Raw genomic sequence first — 13,813 nt, 5'->3', positions numbered from 1 at the left:
TGTATGCATGTGTACTCAGATGACAGTAAACTTGAACTTGAAACAGTGATGTGGCTGAATCACCACTGGGGAAGTCAGAGACCCGACACCTGCAGACCCACTAGAGGCCAGAGGAAGCCTGTCCTGGGACTGGTCAACATTACAATAGGTTAAAATTAGCTTTATTTGTCACATGTACATGGAAACACGCAGCAAAATGCATCATTTGTGTCAAACCAAATCAGCAAGGCAGTCCACAAGTGTTGCCATGCTGGAGGTCTGTCTGTCCGCGCGCGAGTGGGTACGGGGGGCGAGAGGAAAGGGGCTTGATTTGTTGTTTTTTGTTTTGCTTTCAAAGTACATATATGTCACCATATACAACCGAGATTCATTTTCATGCTCAGTAAATTCATGAAACGTAATAGAATCAATGAAAGACAACACCCAACAGGATGGACGAAGACAAAGGACAAAGTGCAATAGACAACAAACTGTGCAATTGTAAAACAAAACTACTTATAATAAATAAGCAATAAACACTGAGAACATGAGGTGAAAAGTCCTTGAAAGCGAGTTCATCGGCTCTGGGAACATTTCAATGACGGGTAAGTGAAGTTGTCCCCTCTGGTTCAAGAGCCTGATGGTTGAAGGGTAACAACTGTTCCTGAAGCTCGTGGTGAGAGTCCTGGGGCTCCTGTAACTTCTTCCTGATGGCAGCAGTGAGAAGAGAGCATGATCCGATTATGGATGCTGCCATGTTGAGGTCGGAATGTTGTGGTGACACTTGTTGGCTGTCCCCAGCACATCCCGAGTTCATCACACAGTCAGAGATTTAACAGCAGGGAAACAGGCCCTTCAGCCCAACTCGTCCATGCTGACCGCACAGCCCAGTGAACTACTCCCATCTGCCCACAGCCCTCTAACCTCTACATGGATGGCTTTAAAATGTTGCTACGGTGTCTGCCTCTATCAGTATTTTTGGCAGTGTTGGTTGTTCATGCAAACACTATGCTTTGATGTACACGGGATAAATAAGTGAATCTGTGCACTGTGCGGACAGAAACCAGACACTTGGGAAGGGACTTTTCTTACACCTACCTGTTTGGGCTGATTCCAGTGGTCTGAGGTGGAGAAAGGGCTTCCAGGACATGGGGCTGTCCTTCCTGACAGAATTGTTTAAACATCTGCTTGTCATCCCCTGCCATTTTACAGGAATAACTCTCTATCCTTTAGGAAAGAACAAAAAAGCACGATTAGAAATACATCGACAACCATGGAGGTTACTCCATTTCAGAATACAGGAAAGGACAGCATCGTACAGGTGCTTCAGCCCACAATATTGTGCCAACATATATAAAACCCACTCCGTGACCAATCTAACTCTTCCCTCCTATGCCCATGACCCATGACCCTCCAGTTTTCTTACATGTGCCTATTCCAGAGCATCTTCAATATCAATCTAGTTCCAGCCTCCACCACCAACCCAGGAAGCAGCTTGCATGCACACACCGTGTTTAAAAAAAAAATGCCTCTGACATCTGCCCTAAACTTTCTCCGCACACCATTAAAATGAACATTGTCTGTCTGGCTTTAGAACAGATACAAGGAGGAATGTCTTTAGCCAGAGTGTGGTGAATCAGTTGGCTGTGGAGGCCAAGTCATTGGATCTATTTAAAGCAGAGGTTGATAGGTTCTTGATTAGTCAGGGCATCAAAGGTAACGGGGAGAAGGCAGGAGACTGGGGTTGAGGGGGATAATGAATCAGCATGATGGAATGGGAGAGCAGACTGATGGACCAAATGGCATAATTCTGCTCCTATATCTCATGGTCTTTGCTTTTGCTGCCCTGGGAGAAAAAAGTCACTGTCCTCTCATTATCATAGTGATATTTTCTTTTTACTGTTGAGGGGCTCAGAGGAAGAACAGAACTTGTTTTAGTAGGGTTACAGGGAAAGTCAGATCTCAAAGGGTTAAACTGAGCATGCTTAAACTAATAATAATGAAAATAACTATTTATACAGCACTTTTCATACAGACGATGTTGTTCAAAGTGTTTACAATGGGAATAATGTGCAAATTTGAAAATAAAAGCATGTTTATTAAAAGCAAGGTTAAATAAATAGGTTTTGAGCTGGTGTTTAAAAGTGCCAACTGAGCCTGCATCCCTTATAGTCTTAGGGTGTGAATTCCAGTTTAGGAACGTAGTTCAAAAAAGCTGACCTGCCAAGGGAGATGGTTTAAGCTTAAGAGAGCAGCGGAAGAAGATCTGAGAGTTCAACAGGATTAGAAAACAAAAACAATTCTGTGTTGTAACCCAGTCCCAGATCATTGAGAGCTTTTAAAAACAAGTAAACTTTGAAATCAATTCCTAAAGATAGAGAAAGCCGATGCAGAGTGACAGGTCCTCTCGACCTGGTTATTGTTAAAACTCCAGCAGTGGCATTCTGAACGTGTTGAAGTTTGTCAATAGATCGGAAGGCCAGTCAAAAGTGCATTGCAGTAATCTAGTCCATTCCATATAAAGCCATGAATTAGTTTCTCAGAATCATCACGTGACAGAAACCTTGCACCTCAGTCACTGGAATGGAAAATAAAACCAGTGGGGTAGCAGGTTATGAAATGCAAACCACCAATCTGAGCAGATGAAGAAATATCAGAAGGCTGAAGTGAAGGCAGACAAAATTATCGCTGTCTTGAGTGACGAATTGGCTTCCTGTAATGCGGAACAGATCCTATCAGAATTATTGAAATACATGCCCATTTCCACAGACAGCAAGGCAGGTCTGTGAAACAAAGACAACCTTGTCCACTACTATCAGTGCACTCGGCCTGGCCTCCCCTACATCAGTGAGACTCAGCACAAACTAGCTGACTGCTTTGCCCAGCACCTGCACTCTGTCTACCATGGCTCTCTTAGTTGGTGGCTAGACATCTTAATTTCTCTCCTTGTTCCCTCTCCAACATGTCTGTCCTCTGCCTAAAAAGAGTCGAGTATAAAAAGTAAAAGAGTTGAGAGTGGATATCACACTGCTGGAAAAGTATGATGGAGAGGTAGTAATGGGGGACAAGGAAATGACGGACAAACTAAATACATATTTTGCATCTGTCTTCACTGTGGAAGACACTAGCAGTACGCCGAGGTTTGAGAGTGTCAGGAGGCAGAAGTGAATGTATTTGCTATTAATAGGGAGAAGCTGAAAGGTCTGAAGGTAGAAAAGTCACCTGGACCAGTTGGTGTACACTCCAGGGCTCTGAGAGAGGTAGCTGAAGAGATTGCAAAGGCATTAGTAATGATCTTTCAAGAATTATTAGATTCTGGCATGGTTCCAGAGGACTGGAAAATTGCAAATGTCACTCCACTCTTCAAGAAGGGAGGGAAGTAGAGGAAAGGAAATTACAGGCCAGTTGGTCTGACCTCAGTGCTTGGGAAGATGTTGAGTCTATTGTTAAGGATAAGGTTTCAGGGTACTTGGAGGCTCATGATAAAACAGGCCAAAGTCAGCAAGGGAAAATCTTGCCTGATAAATCTGTTGGAGTTATTTGAGGAATTAACAAGCAGAAAAGATGAAGGAGAATCAGTGGATGCTGTGTATTTGGATTTCATAAGGCCTTTGACAAGGTGCCATACATGACACTGCTTAACAAGATAAGAGCCCAAGGTATTACAGGAAAGATACTAACATGGATAGAGGACTGGTTGCCTGGCAGGAGGCAAAACAGTGGGATTAAAGGGAGCCTTTTCAGGTTGGCTGCCAGAAACTAGTAGTGTAACGCAGGTGTGGGTGTTGGAACCACTTCTTTTAACGTTGTATGACAATGATTTGGATGAAGGAATTGATGGCTTTGTGGCCAAATTTACAGAAGATGGAGGGGCAGGTAGCATTGAGGAGGCAGGGAGTCTGTAGAAGGACCTAGACAGATTAGGAGAATGGGCAAAGAAGTGGAAGACATATTATAGTATAGGGAAGCGTATGATCATGCATTTTGACAGAAGGAATAAAGGTGTGGACTAGTTTCTGAGTGGAGAGAGAATTCAAAAATATGAGGTACAAAGGGACTTGGAGTCCATGTGCAGGATTCCCAAAGGGTTAACTTGCAGGTTTAAGTCAGTGGTAAGAAAGGCAATTGCAATGTTAGCATTTATTTCGAGGGGGCAGAATACAAAAGCAAGGGTGTAATGTTGAGGCTTTATAAGGCACTGGTGAGGCCTCACTCGGAGTATTGTGAGCAGGTTTGGCCTGCTCACAATAAAGACAACATTGGAGAGGTTTCACAGGAGGCTCACAAGAATGATTTCAAGAATGAATGGGTTAACATATCAGGAGCGTTTGATGGCTCTGAGCCTACACTTCCTCAAGTTCACAAGAATTGGGGGGGGGGGGAGAGGGGGGAGAGAATCTCACTGAAAGTATTGAACACTGAAAGGCCTTGATAGAGTGGATGTGGGAGTCTAGAACCAGAAGGCATCACCTCAGAATAGAGGGATGTCCATTGAGAACAGACATAAGGAAAAAATTCATTAGCCAGAGGGTGGTGAATCTGTGGAATTCATTGCCACAGAGGGATGTGGAGGCCAACTCATTGGGTATATTTAAGGTGGAGGTTGATAGGTTCTTGATTAGTGATGGTGTCAAAGGTTACGAGGAGGAGGCAGGAGAATGGTTTTACAGACCTGCCTTTAAAACATTAACTTTTACATTTTTAGTTATTACACTTCACTGCTGCAGCAAAACAACAATTTCCACAACATTGGTCAGAGTTAACCTTGGATGTTGCGTCCTAGCTATCTACATGATAAGCAAGCCACTGGAGGTTTGAGATCAGAGTTCCCCTTCTCCCATACTATCCCAGTCAAAGGACCATTCCAACTGACTGCCTACTTACAGCATGTGGCTTTTTTCCCCAGTTCAAGATAGGGCAGTACGATGTGGAAAGCAAGCCCCATCTGCCCAGAGCGACTGGTTTTAAAGTGCAAGTAACCCATCTTCTCCTGTCAGTTCTGCCAGGCTTGGTAGCTAGCCACACATGAAAGCTCAGTACATATGACAATAATTAATTTACTTCAGCCCTGAAGGGATGAGAGAACAGGTCAACTATTGTGGCATGGTTACTCAATGTTGAATTTCCAGGAAATTGAGGGGAAACTGAACTGGGGAATAAAACTACATGCTGTAAATAGACAGTCAGTTGGTATGACTATAGCAAAAAAAAAGTATAAATTACAATAAGATAAATGTATACAAAACAAAATTTAATTGAAGTAGTGCTAAACGAGAGGGAAAAATAGTGAGGTAGTGTTCATGGGTTCATTGTTCATTCAGGAATCTGATGGCGGAGGGGAAGAAGCTGTTTCTGAATTGTTGAGTGTGTGCCTTTAGATTCCTGTACCACCTCATTTATGGTAGCAATGAGAACAGCACATCCTAGGTGATGGGGGTCCTGAATGACGGATGCCGCTTTTTTGAAGCATCGTCTTTTGAGGATGTCCACGATGCAGGGGAGACCAGTGCCCATGCAGAAGCCGGCTGAGTTTCCAAGTTTCTGCTATGTTTTCCGACCCTATGCAGTGGCCCCTCAACAGCAGTGATGCAACCAATTAAAATGCTTTCCTCAGTACAAGTGCAGAAATGTGCAAGACTCTTCGACGACATGCTAAGTCTCTTCAAACCTCTAATGAAATATAGCTGCTGTCGTACCCTCATTGTAATTGCATCAATATGTTGGGCCCAGGATAGATTACAGCAGAGGATTTAACAGGAACGCATGATACCCGTTTTTCACCCAGAGAGTGGTCAGTATATGGAACGAGCTGCCGGAGGAAGTGGTTGAGGCAAGTGCATTAAGAACATTTCAAAAAAAAACACAACAAACTAACTTGGAAAGAAGGATAGAAAGGTCTGGAGGGAGACGAGTCAAACGGGACCAACCTCCCCAGCACAGGACTCCTTCGAGAGACGATGCAGCATCCATCATTGAGGACTCTCATCACCCTCCTCTCATTGCCACCATCAAGGAGGAGGTATAGCTGCCAGCTCAGGTGGTGGATGTGGGGTTGATTTCAACAATTAAGAGAAATTTGGATAGGTACATTGATGAGAGGGGTATGGATGGCTATGATCTGGATAGGACTAGGCAGATTAATGGTTTGGCACAGACTAGAGGGACCAATGGCCCCATTTCTGTGCCCTAGTGTTCTACGACTCCTAGATGAAAATCTTGATTGTCATGAATTTCCTCTGCACTCTCTCCAGTGCTCAGGTATCCTTACTAAGTATTGACCAGGACTGCACGCAGTATTCCAGCTGACGTCTGACAGAAGTTTTATAAAGTTAGAGTACAATCTCCCTGCTCTTGTATTCAGTGCCCCAGCTAATGAAGGCCAACATGCCATACATCTTAAGCACATATCTACCTGCACTGTCACCTTCTAGGATCTTCAGAATGGCAGACCAAGACCCTCATTACTCAATAGGACCCTACCATTCTTGTCCCAGGGTCAGCAGTACTTAGAATGTATTCTAGATTCAAGATTGTTTAATGTCATTTCCAGTACACAAGTGTAAAGGAGAACAAAATATTTGTTACTGTGGCTTATATGCAGATCACAACAAAGCACAATAAGATAAAGAACACAATTATAAAAAAAACAATAAATATAAATACACAAGATAGATTGTATGCAAATTATGCGTCCATAAAGTTACGCTAAGCACAAGAGTGTTTGTCTGTACATAAGGTGATTCTACAGGAAATGATGAAGTGGTGATGGTTGGGGTGTGGAGGGGTGGGTTAGTGGGTGGAGGTGTTGATCGGCCTTACTGCTTGCGGAAAGTATCTGTCTTTGAGTCTGGTGGTCCTGGTCTGGATGCTATGTAGTCTCCTCCCTGATGGAGTCTATGAACAGGGTGTGTGGGATCCTTCAGGATGTCACTGGCCCTATTCCAACACCTGTCAGTATACATGTCCTTGATGGCATGCAGGTTGGTGCCAGTGATGTGCTGGGTAGTTTTGACGACCCATTGTAGAGCCTCCTGTCTGCCACAGTGCAGTTTCCGTACTATGAAGTGATGCAGCTTGTTATGATGTTCTCTACTGCAAATCTGTACAATGATGTGAGTATTGTTGTGCATAGTCCAGCTCTCTTCAGCCTCCTCAGAAAGCAGCCATCTGCCATTTTTCAGCCGATTTCACCAACATTGTATCACCCTTTCAACCACTCTGTGGGTTGGGGAGGTGAAAGGTAGAAGCTACAAAGGGCTGCAGGTGATGTAACCCAATAAGAGAGGAAGGTGGAGTGTGGAAATATTTGAGGGGGGTGTGGAGGGTAGAAGTGGAGGGGTCCTACTGGGAGGTGGGGGCTTAGGAGGGTAGTTGTGTGTATGAGAGGACATTGGTACTGTAGATCAGAAAGGCAGAAAAGGACAGAGGGGGAAACAAATTACCTGAAATTAGAAACTACCTGAAATTACAAATTAAAGCCACACAACCATCAATTCCTTCATCTAAATTGTTGACATACAACATGAAAAGCACTCCCAACAGCAAACACTTTGGAACACCACTAGTCAACCAGAAAAGGCCCCCTTTATTCCCACTCTTTGCCTCTTGCCAGTCAGCCAATCTTCTACCCATGCTAGTATCTTTACTGTACTAGCATGGGCTTTCATCTTGTTAAGCAGCCTGATGTGCAGCACCCTGTCAAAGGCCTCCTGAAAATCCAAGGGCACAACATCCACTGACCCTTTGTCTATCCTGCCTGTTTTTTTCCTCAAGGAATTGCAACATATTTGTCAGGACAAGATTTTGCTGACTGGCCCATTGATCCACTAGATGTTTCATCAACAGCTGCATTTCAGGATTTCCAGCATTTGTAGTTTCTGAGCATAATCCCACTCAAGGATGTCATATTGCCAGAACTGAACCACCAGCTGTCAGGTGTTGGCACAGAGAAGGTTATGTAACTACAGTGCTTGTGGACCGTCACAAACACAGCTTAGTGAATACAACTCAAAGTTAAACAGGCTGCCAACTGCCTTTTAAAATGGGTTTGGTTTTAGGTAGGGGAAAGATAACAGCTGTTTTTTCAACAGGTTCAGCACGGAACCAACTGCCATCCCCTCACCCACTTACCCAAACCACACGTCCTCCCTGGCCCCTGAAGATCTCTCCCTCCACCCCTCCGGTGAGTGCTTGTGTTCCAAAGCCCAACTCTGGAGTATCCTGCCTCCATGGGGATGACCACCCTCCCCTGCCTGACTGTGACTGCAAGTCAGGTTAAGGATCAGCTGGAGAGACCACATCAAGACAAGGCTGCTGGATTTGATGGTATCAGCCCCAGGGTACTGAAAGCCTGTGCGAGCCGGATGTCTGGTATTTTGCAGCACTTTTACATTCCGAGCCTGAGTCAGGAAAGGGTCCAGTACTATGGAAGGCTTTCTCCTTAATTCTTTTCCCCAAGAAGGCTACTTCATTTGAACTCAATGACTACAGACCAATTGCTCTCACATCTCGTGATGAAGCTGCTGGAGAGGCTGGTTCTGACTTACCTGGGACCGTAGGTCAGATCTTCATTGGACCCTCTACAGTTTGCCTACCAACCCCATGTGGGAGTGGAGGATGCCATTATCTACCTGTTGCAGCAAGCTCACTCCCACCTGGATGGTGCTGGTGGCATTGTGAGAATCACATTTTTTGATTTCTCTAGTGCCTTCAATACAATCCAGCCACTTCTTCTGAGTGAAAAGCTGCAAATGATGGGCATAGACAAATTCACTGTCTCCTGGATTACTGACTAGCTGACAGATAGACCCAGTTTGTACGGCTGGGTAGTTCGGTGTCTGAGATGGTGGTGAGTAGTGAGTGGGACTGGAGCGTCACAAGGGATTGTCTCTGTCTCTGTTCACACTTTCAGTACAAATCTGAGTCTTGTCACTTGCAGAAGCTTTCTGATGACTCTGCGGTGGTCGGTTGTATCAGAGATGGGCAAGCATCAGCGTACAGACACAAGTTTGTGAAGTGGTGCGGGAGGAATCACCGGCTCCTGAATGCGGCCAAGACCAGGGAGATGGTGATTGATTTTAGGAGGAAGAGGACTGTGACGAGTCCTGTATACATTCTGGGAGAAGAGGTTGTGGTGGTGGGGGAGTGCAAATACTTGGGTGTTCACCTCGACAACAGACTTGACTGGAAAACCAACACGAAGGCTGTTTACAAGGAGGGGGATGAGCAGACTCTATTTTCTGAGATTCTTCAATGTGTGCAGCAGGATGTCGGAGATCATTTACCAGTCTGTTGCAGCAAGTGCGGTCTTCTTTGTGGCTTTATGTTGGGGGAGCAGCATTGGCGCTGGTGATGCAAAAAAACTAAATAAGGTCATCAGAAAGGCTAGTTCTGTCCTTGGCTACAACCCAGACACTTGAGTTAATAGTGGAGAGGAGGTCACCAAACAAACTGTTATCCATTATGGACAATCAGGCACATCCTCTCCGTAACCTACTGAATAAGCAGCAGAGCACCTTTTCAAACAGGCTCGTTCAGCTCCACTGTTACAAAGATTATTACAGAAAACCTTCCCTACAAAATGTAATAAGCATATACAGCAGTTTATCTGTGCGACAGGAGAACACACATCATAGTACAATAGTCGAAGGGCTGAATGGCCTACTTCTGCACCTATTGTCTATTATCTCTGATTTATTATTTCATACATTATTGCTCAGTATTGCACATTGGTAAATTATCGTGTATATTATTCATTATCATATTTATTATCTATTATTATCGCCAAGTATGTTTCCAAATATTGCTACTCTACTAAAATAATTTCCCACTCAAGATCAATAAAATTTGTTATTATTATAGAGACATAGAAAATAGGTGGAGTAGGCCATTCGGCCCGTCGAGCCTGCACCGCCATTCAGTATGATCATGGCTGATCATCCAACTCAGAACCCTGTACCAGCCTTCCCTCCATACCCCCTGATCCCTTTAGCCACAAGGGCCATATCTAACTCCCTCTTAAATATAGCCAATGAACTGGCCTCAACTGTTTCCTGTGGCAGAGAATTCCACAGATTCACCACTCTATGTGTGAAGAAGTTTTTCCTCATCTCGGTCCTAAAAAGCTTCCCCTTTATCCTCAAACTGTGACCCCTCGTTCTGGACTTCCCCAACATCAGGAACAATCTTCCTGCATCTAGCCTGTCCAATCCCTTTAGGATTTTATACGTTTCAATAAGATTCCCCCTCAATCTTCTAAATTCCAACGAATATAAGCCTAGTTCATCCAGTCTTTCATCATATGAAAAGTCCTGCCATCCCAGGAATCAATCTGGTGAACCTTCTTTGTATTCCCTCTACGGCAAGGATGTCTTTCCTCAGATTAGGGGACCAAAACTGCACACAATACTCCAGGTGTGGTCTCACCAAGGCCTTGTACAACTGCAGTAGTACTTCCCTGCTCCTATACTCGAATCCTCTTGATTATTCATCTCCACATGCCCCAAAACCTCATCCTTAATAATGGACTCCAACAATTTCCCCAACCACTGACGTTAGGCTAACTACCCTATAATTTCCTTTCATCTTCCTCGCTTCTTAAAGAGTGAAATGACATTTGCAATTTTCCAGTCCTCTGGGACCATGCCAGAATCAAGTGATTCTTGAAAGATCATGACCAATGCATCTGTTAATCTCTTCAGCAACCTCTCCCAGGACTCTGGGATGTCGTCCATCTGGCCCAGATGACTTATCCACCTTAAGACCTTTCAGTTTGCCTCACACTTTTTCCTTTGCAATAGCAATGGCACTCACGGACCCCTAGCACATTGCTGGTGTCTTCCACAGTGAACACTGAAGCAAAGTAACCATTAAGCTCATCTGCCATTTCCTTGTCCCCCATTACCACCTCACCAACATCATTTTCCAGTGGTCCAATATCAACTCTCACCTCTCTTTTACTCTTTATATAACTGAAAAAAATTTTAGTATCCTGCTTTATATTATTGGCTAGTTTCCCTCATATTTTATCTTTTCCCTTCTTAAAGCTTTTTTAGTTGCCATTTGCTGGATTCCCAATCATCCAACTTCCCACTCACTTTTGCTACCCTATATGTGCTTTCCTTGGCTTTTGCTCAGTCCTGAACTTCCCCCTTGTCAGCCATGGTTGCCTACCCATGTCATTTGAGAACAACTTCTTCTATGGGACATATCTATCCTGCACCTTGTGAACCATTCCCAGAAAATCCAGCCACCTCTGCTCTGCCGTCATCCCCACCAGTATCCCCCTCCAATCTATCTGGGCAAGCTCCTCTCTCAGGCCTCTGTAATTCCCTTTATTCCACTGCAATACTGATACATGTGACTTGTGCTTCTCCCCCTCAAACTGCAGTATGAAATCAATCTTATTATGACCACTGCCTCTCAATGGTTCCTTTACGTTAAGCTGACTAATAAAATCTGGACACGAGAAAATCTGCAGATGCTGGAAATTCAAGCAACACACACAAAATGCTGGTGGAACGCAGCAGGCCAGGCAGCATCTATAGGAAGAAGTATGGTCAACAGTATGGGTTTCAACCCATAACATTGTCTGTACTTCTTCCTATAGATGCTGCCTGGCCTGCAGCGTTTCACCAGCATTTTGTGTGTGTTACTTTATTAAAATCTGGGTTATTACACAACACCCAATCTAAGATGGACTTTTCCCTGGTAGGCTCAAGCACAAGTTATTCTTAAAATCCATATCAGGCATTCAAGAAATTCTCTGTCTTATGATCCAACACCAACCTGATTTTCCCAATCCCCTTGCATATTGAAATCCCCCCATTACAATTGTGACATTACCCTTATTACATACCTTTTCCAGCTCCCTTTGCAATCCCAACCCCACATCTTGGCTACTATTTAGAAGCCTATATATGATTCCTGAACAACAGGAATTCTGCAGATGCTGGAAATTCAAGCAACACACAAAGTTGCTGGTGAACACAGCAGGCCAGGCAGCATTTCTAGGAAGAGGTACAGTCGCATAATGTTTTTTCCTAACGCTTGCAGGTTCTTAACTCCACCCACAAAGATTCAACGTTCTCTGACCCTATGTCACCCCTTTCTAAAGATCTAATTCCATCTCTTACCAACAGAGCCACACTACTGCCTATGCCTTCCTGCCTGTCCTTTCGATACAAAGTATATCCTTTGATGTTAAGCTCCCAACTATGGCCTTCTTTCAGCCACGACTCAGTGATGGCCGCAATGTCATACTGACTAACCTGTAATTGTGCCACGAGTTCGTCCACCTTATTCTGAATGCTCGCACACTTAAATACAGCATCTTCAGTCTGCATTCTTCGTCCTTCTGAATTTTGCCACTGAGGTGCTACCTAACTCTTTGTGCTGTCTGCATTTGTACCCAATCACTGGCTTGTCCTTCCTTACATTCATTACATCCATCATCTACTTGTAAACATGCAGGCTGATCCTCAGCTCTATCTCACTGGCTGCCATCCCCTTGCCATACTAGTTTAAACCACTCCCAACAGCTCTAGCAAACCTCCCAACAAGGATATTGGTCCCCCTCAGATCCAAGTGCAACCCATCCCTTTTGTATAGGTTCCACCTGCCCCAGTAAAGGTCCCAATTACCCAGAAATCTAAATCCCTGCCCGCTGCTCCAACTCTTCAGTCACGCATTTGTCCACCACCTCACAGGAGGAACGGAGACAGGTTAGCCCCCATCGACATCAATGGGACTGTAGCTGAGAGGATGAGTAGTTTTGAGTTCCTCAGTACACACATCACCGAAGACTCACCTGGACCTTACATAGACACTGCGCAGAGAAAAAAAAACCAGCACAACAGCGCCTCTTTCACCTCAGAAGGATGAAGAAGTTTGGCACAAGTCCCCAATACTCAGGGCTTTCAACAGGAGCACCATTGAGAGCATCCTGACTGGCTGTGTACCGCCTGGTATGGGAACTGTACTACCCTAAATTGCAGGGCACTGCAGAGAGTGGTGCAGACAGCCCAGCGCATCTCTGGATGTGAACTTTCCTCAGTTCAGGACATTCACAGCAGCAGGTACTGAATAGGATCATCAGGGACTCCAGCCACCACAACCACAAACTACTTCAGCTGCTACCATCTGGCAAACGGTACCGCAGCATTAAAGCCAGGACCAACAGGCTCCGGGACAGCTTCTTTCACCAGGCCATCGGGTTGATCAGTACACATTGATCTGATTGTGCATCAGACTGTACAGGTATATATACAAAACAGTTACTATACAAGCTTAGTGTTTGGGCAATATTCCCCACATTCCTTGTACATTGCGATGGAGATGCAACAAAGAATTTTACTCTCTTGGTTGTAAGAGATAAAATAAATACAAATACTATTCCTCTCCTCACTGTCACATGGTACAGGCAGCTTACTACCCTTGAGGTTCTGTTCCTCAGCTTCCTTCCCAACTCCTTGTATTCTGCTTTCAGGACCTCCTCCCTTTTCCTACCCATGCCGCTGGAACCAATATGTACCACGACCCTCCCATTTCAAGATATTGTAAACACATTCAGAAACATCACGTACCCTGGCACCTGGGAGGCAAACTACCACCTGTGTTTCCTTTTCGCATCCACAGAATCGCCTGCTCCCCTGACTATAGAGACCCCATTCCTGCTGACATCCTACAATGTTTATAGTCAACCTGGGTGACCACACTTACTGCTCAACAGACTGTGCAACAATAGTAAGGGAAAAGAATTAAATTTTCTTTCTTTTGGGTGCAAGTTGGGAACATTCCAAATGTAAATATCAAATAGACGAGTTTACTGCAATGC

At 44.5% G+C, this 13,813-nt stretch overlaps 1 protein-coding gene across 1 annotated transcript in view; it reads right to left on the bottom strand.

Annotated features, from left to right (window-relative positions):
• Window positions 1–13,813, bottom strand: part of LOC140195630 (repressor of RNA polymerase III transcription MAF1 homolog) — a 54,768-nt gene that overhangs the window by 14,631 nt on the left and 26,324 nt on the right. Inside the window, exon 3 of the mRNA XM_072254302.1 lies at window positions 1,078–1,206. Within this exon, the coding sequence (XP_072110403.1) occupies window positions 1,078–1,206 (129 nt within the window). The remainder of the gene's footprint in view (window positions 1–1,077; window positions 1,207–13,813) is intronic.

The sequence above is a fragment of the Mobula birostris genome, chromosome 3 (genome assembly GCF_030028105.1).
Source record: "Mobula birostris isolate sMobBir1 chromosome 3, sMobBir1.hap1, whole genome shotgun sequence".
NCBI lineage: Eukaryota > Metazoa > Chordata > Chondrichthyes > Myliobatiformes > Myliobatidae > Mobula > Mobula birostris.
This window is presented reverse-complemented; position numbering and strand designations above follow the sequence as displayed.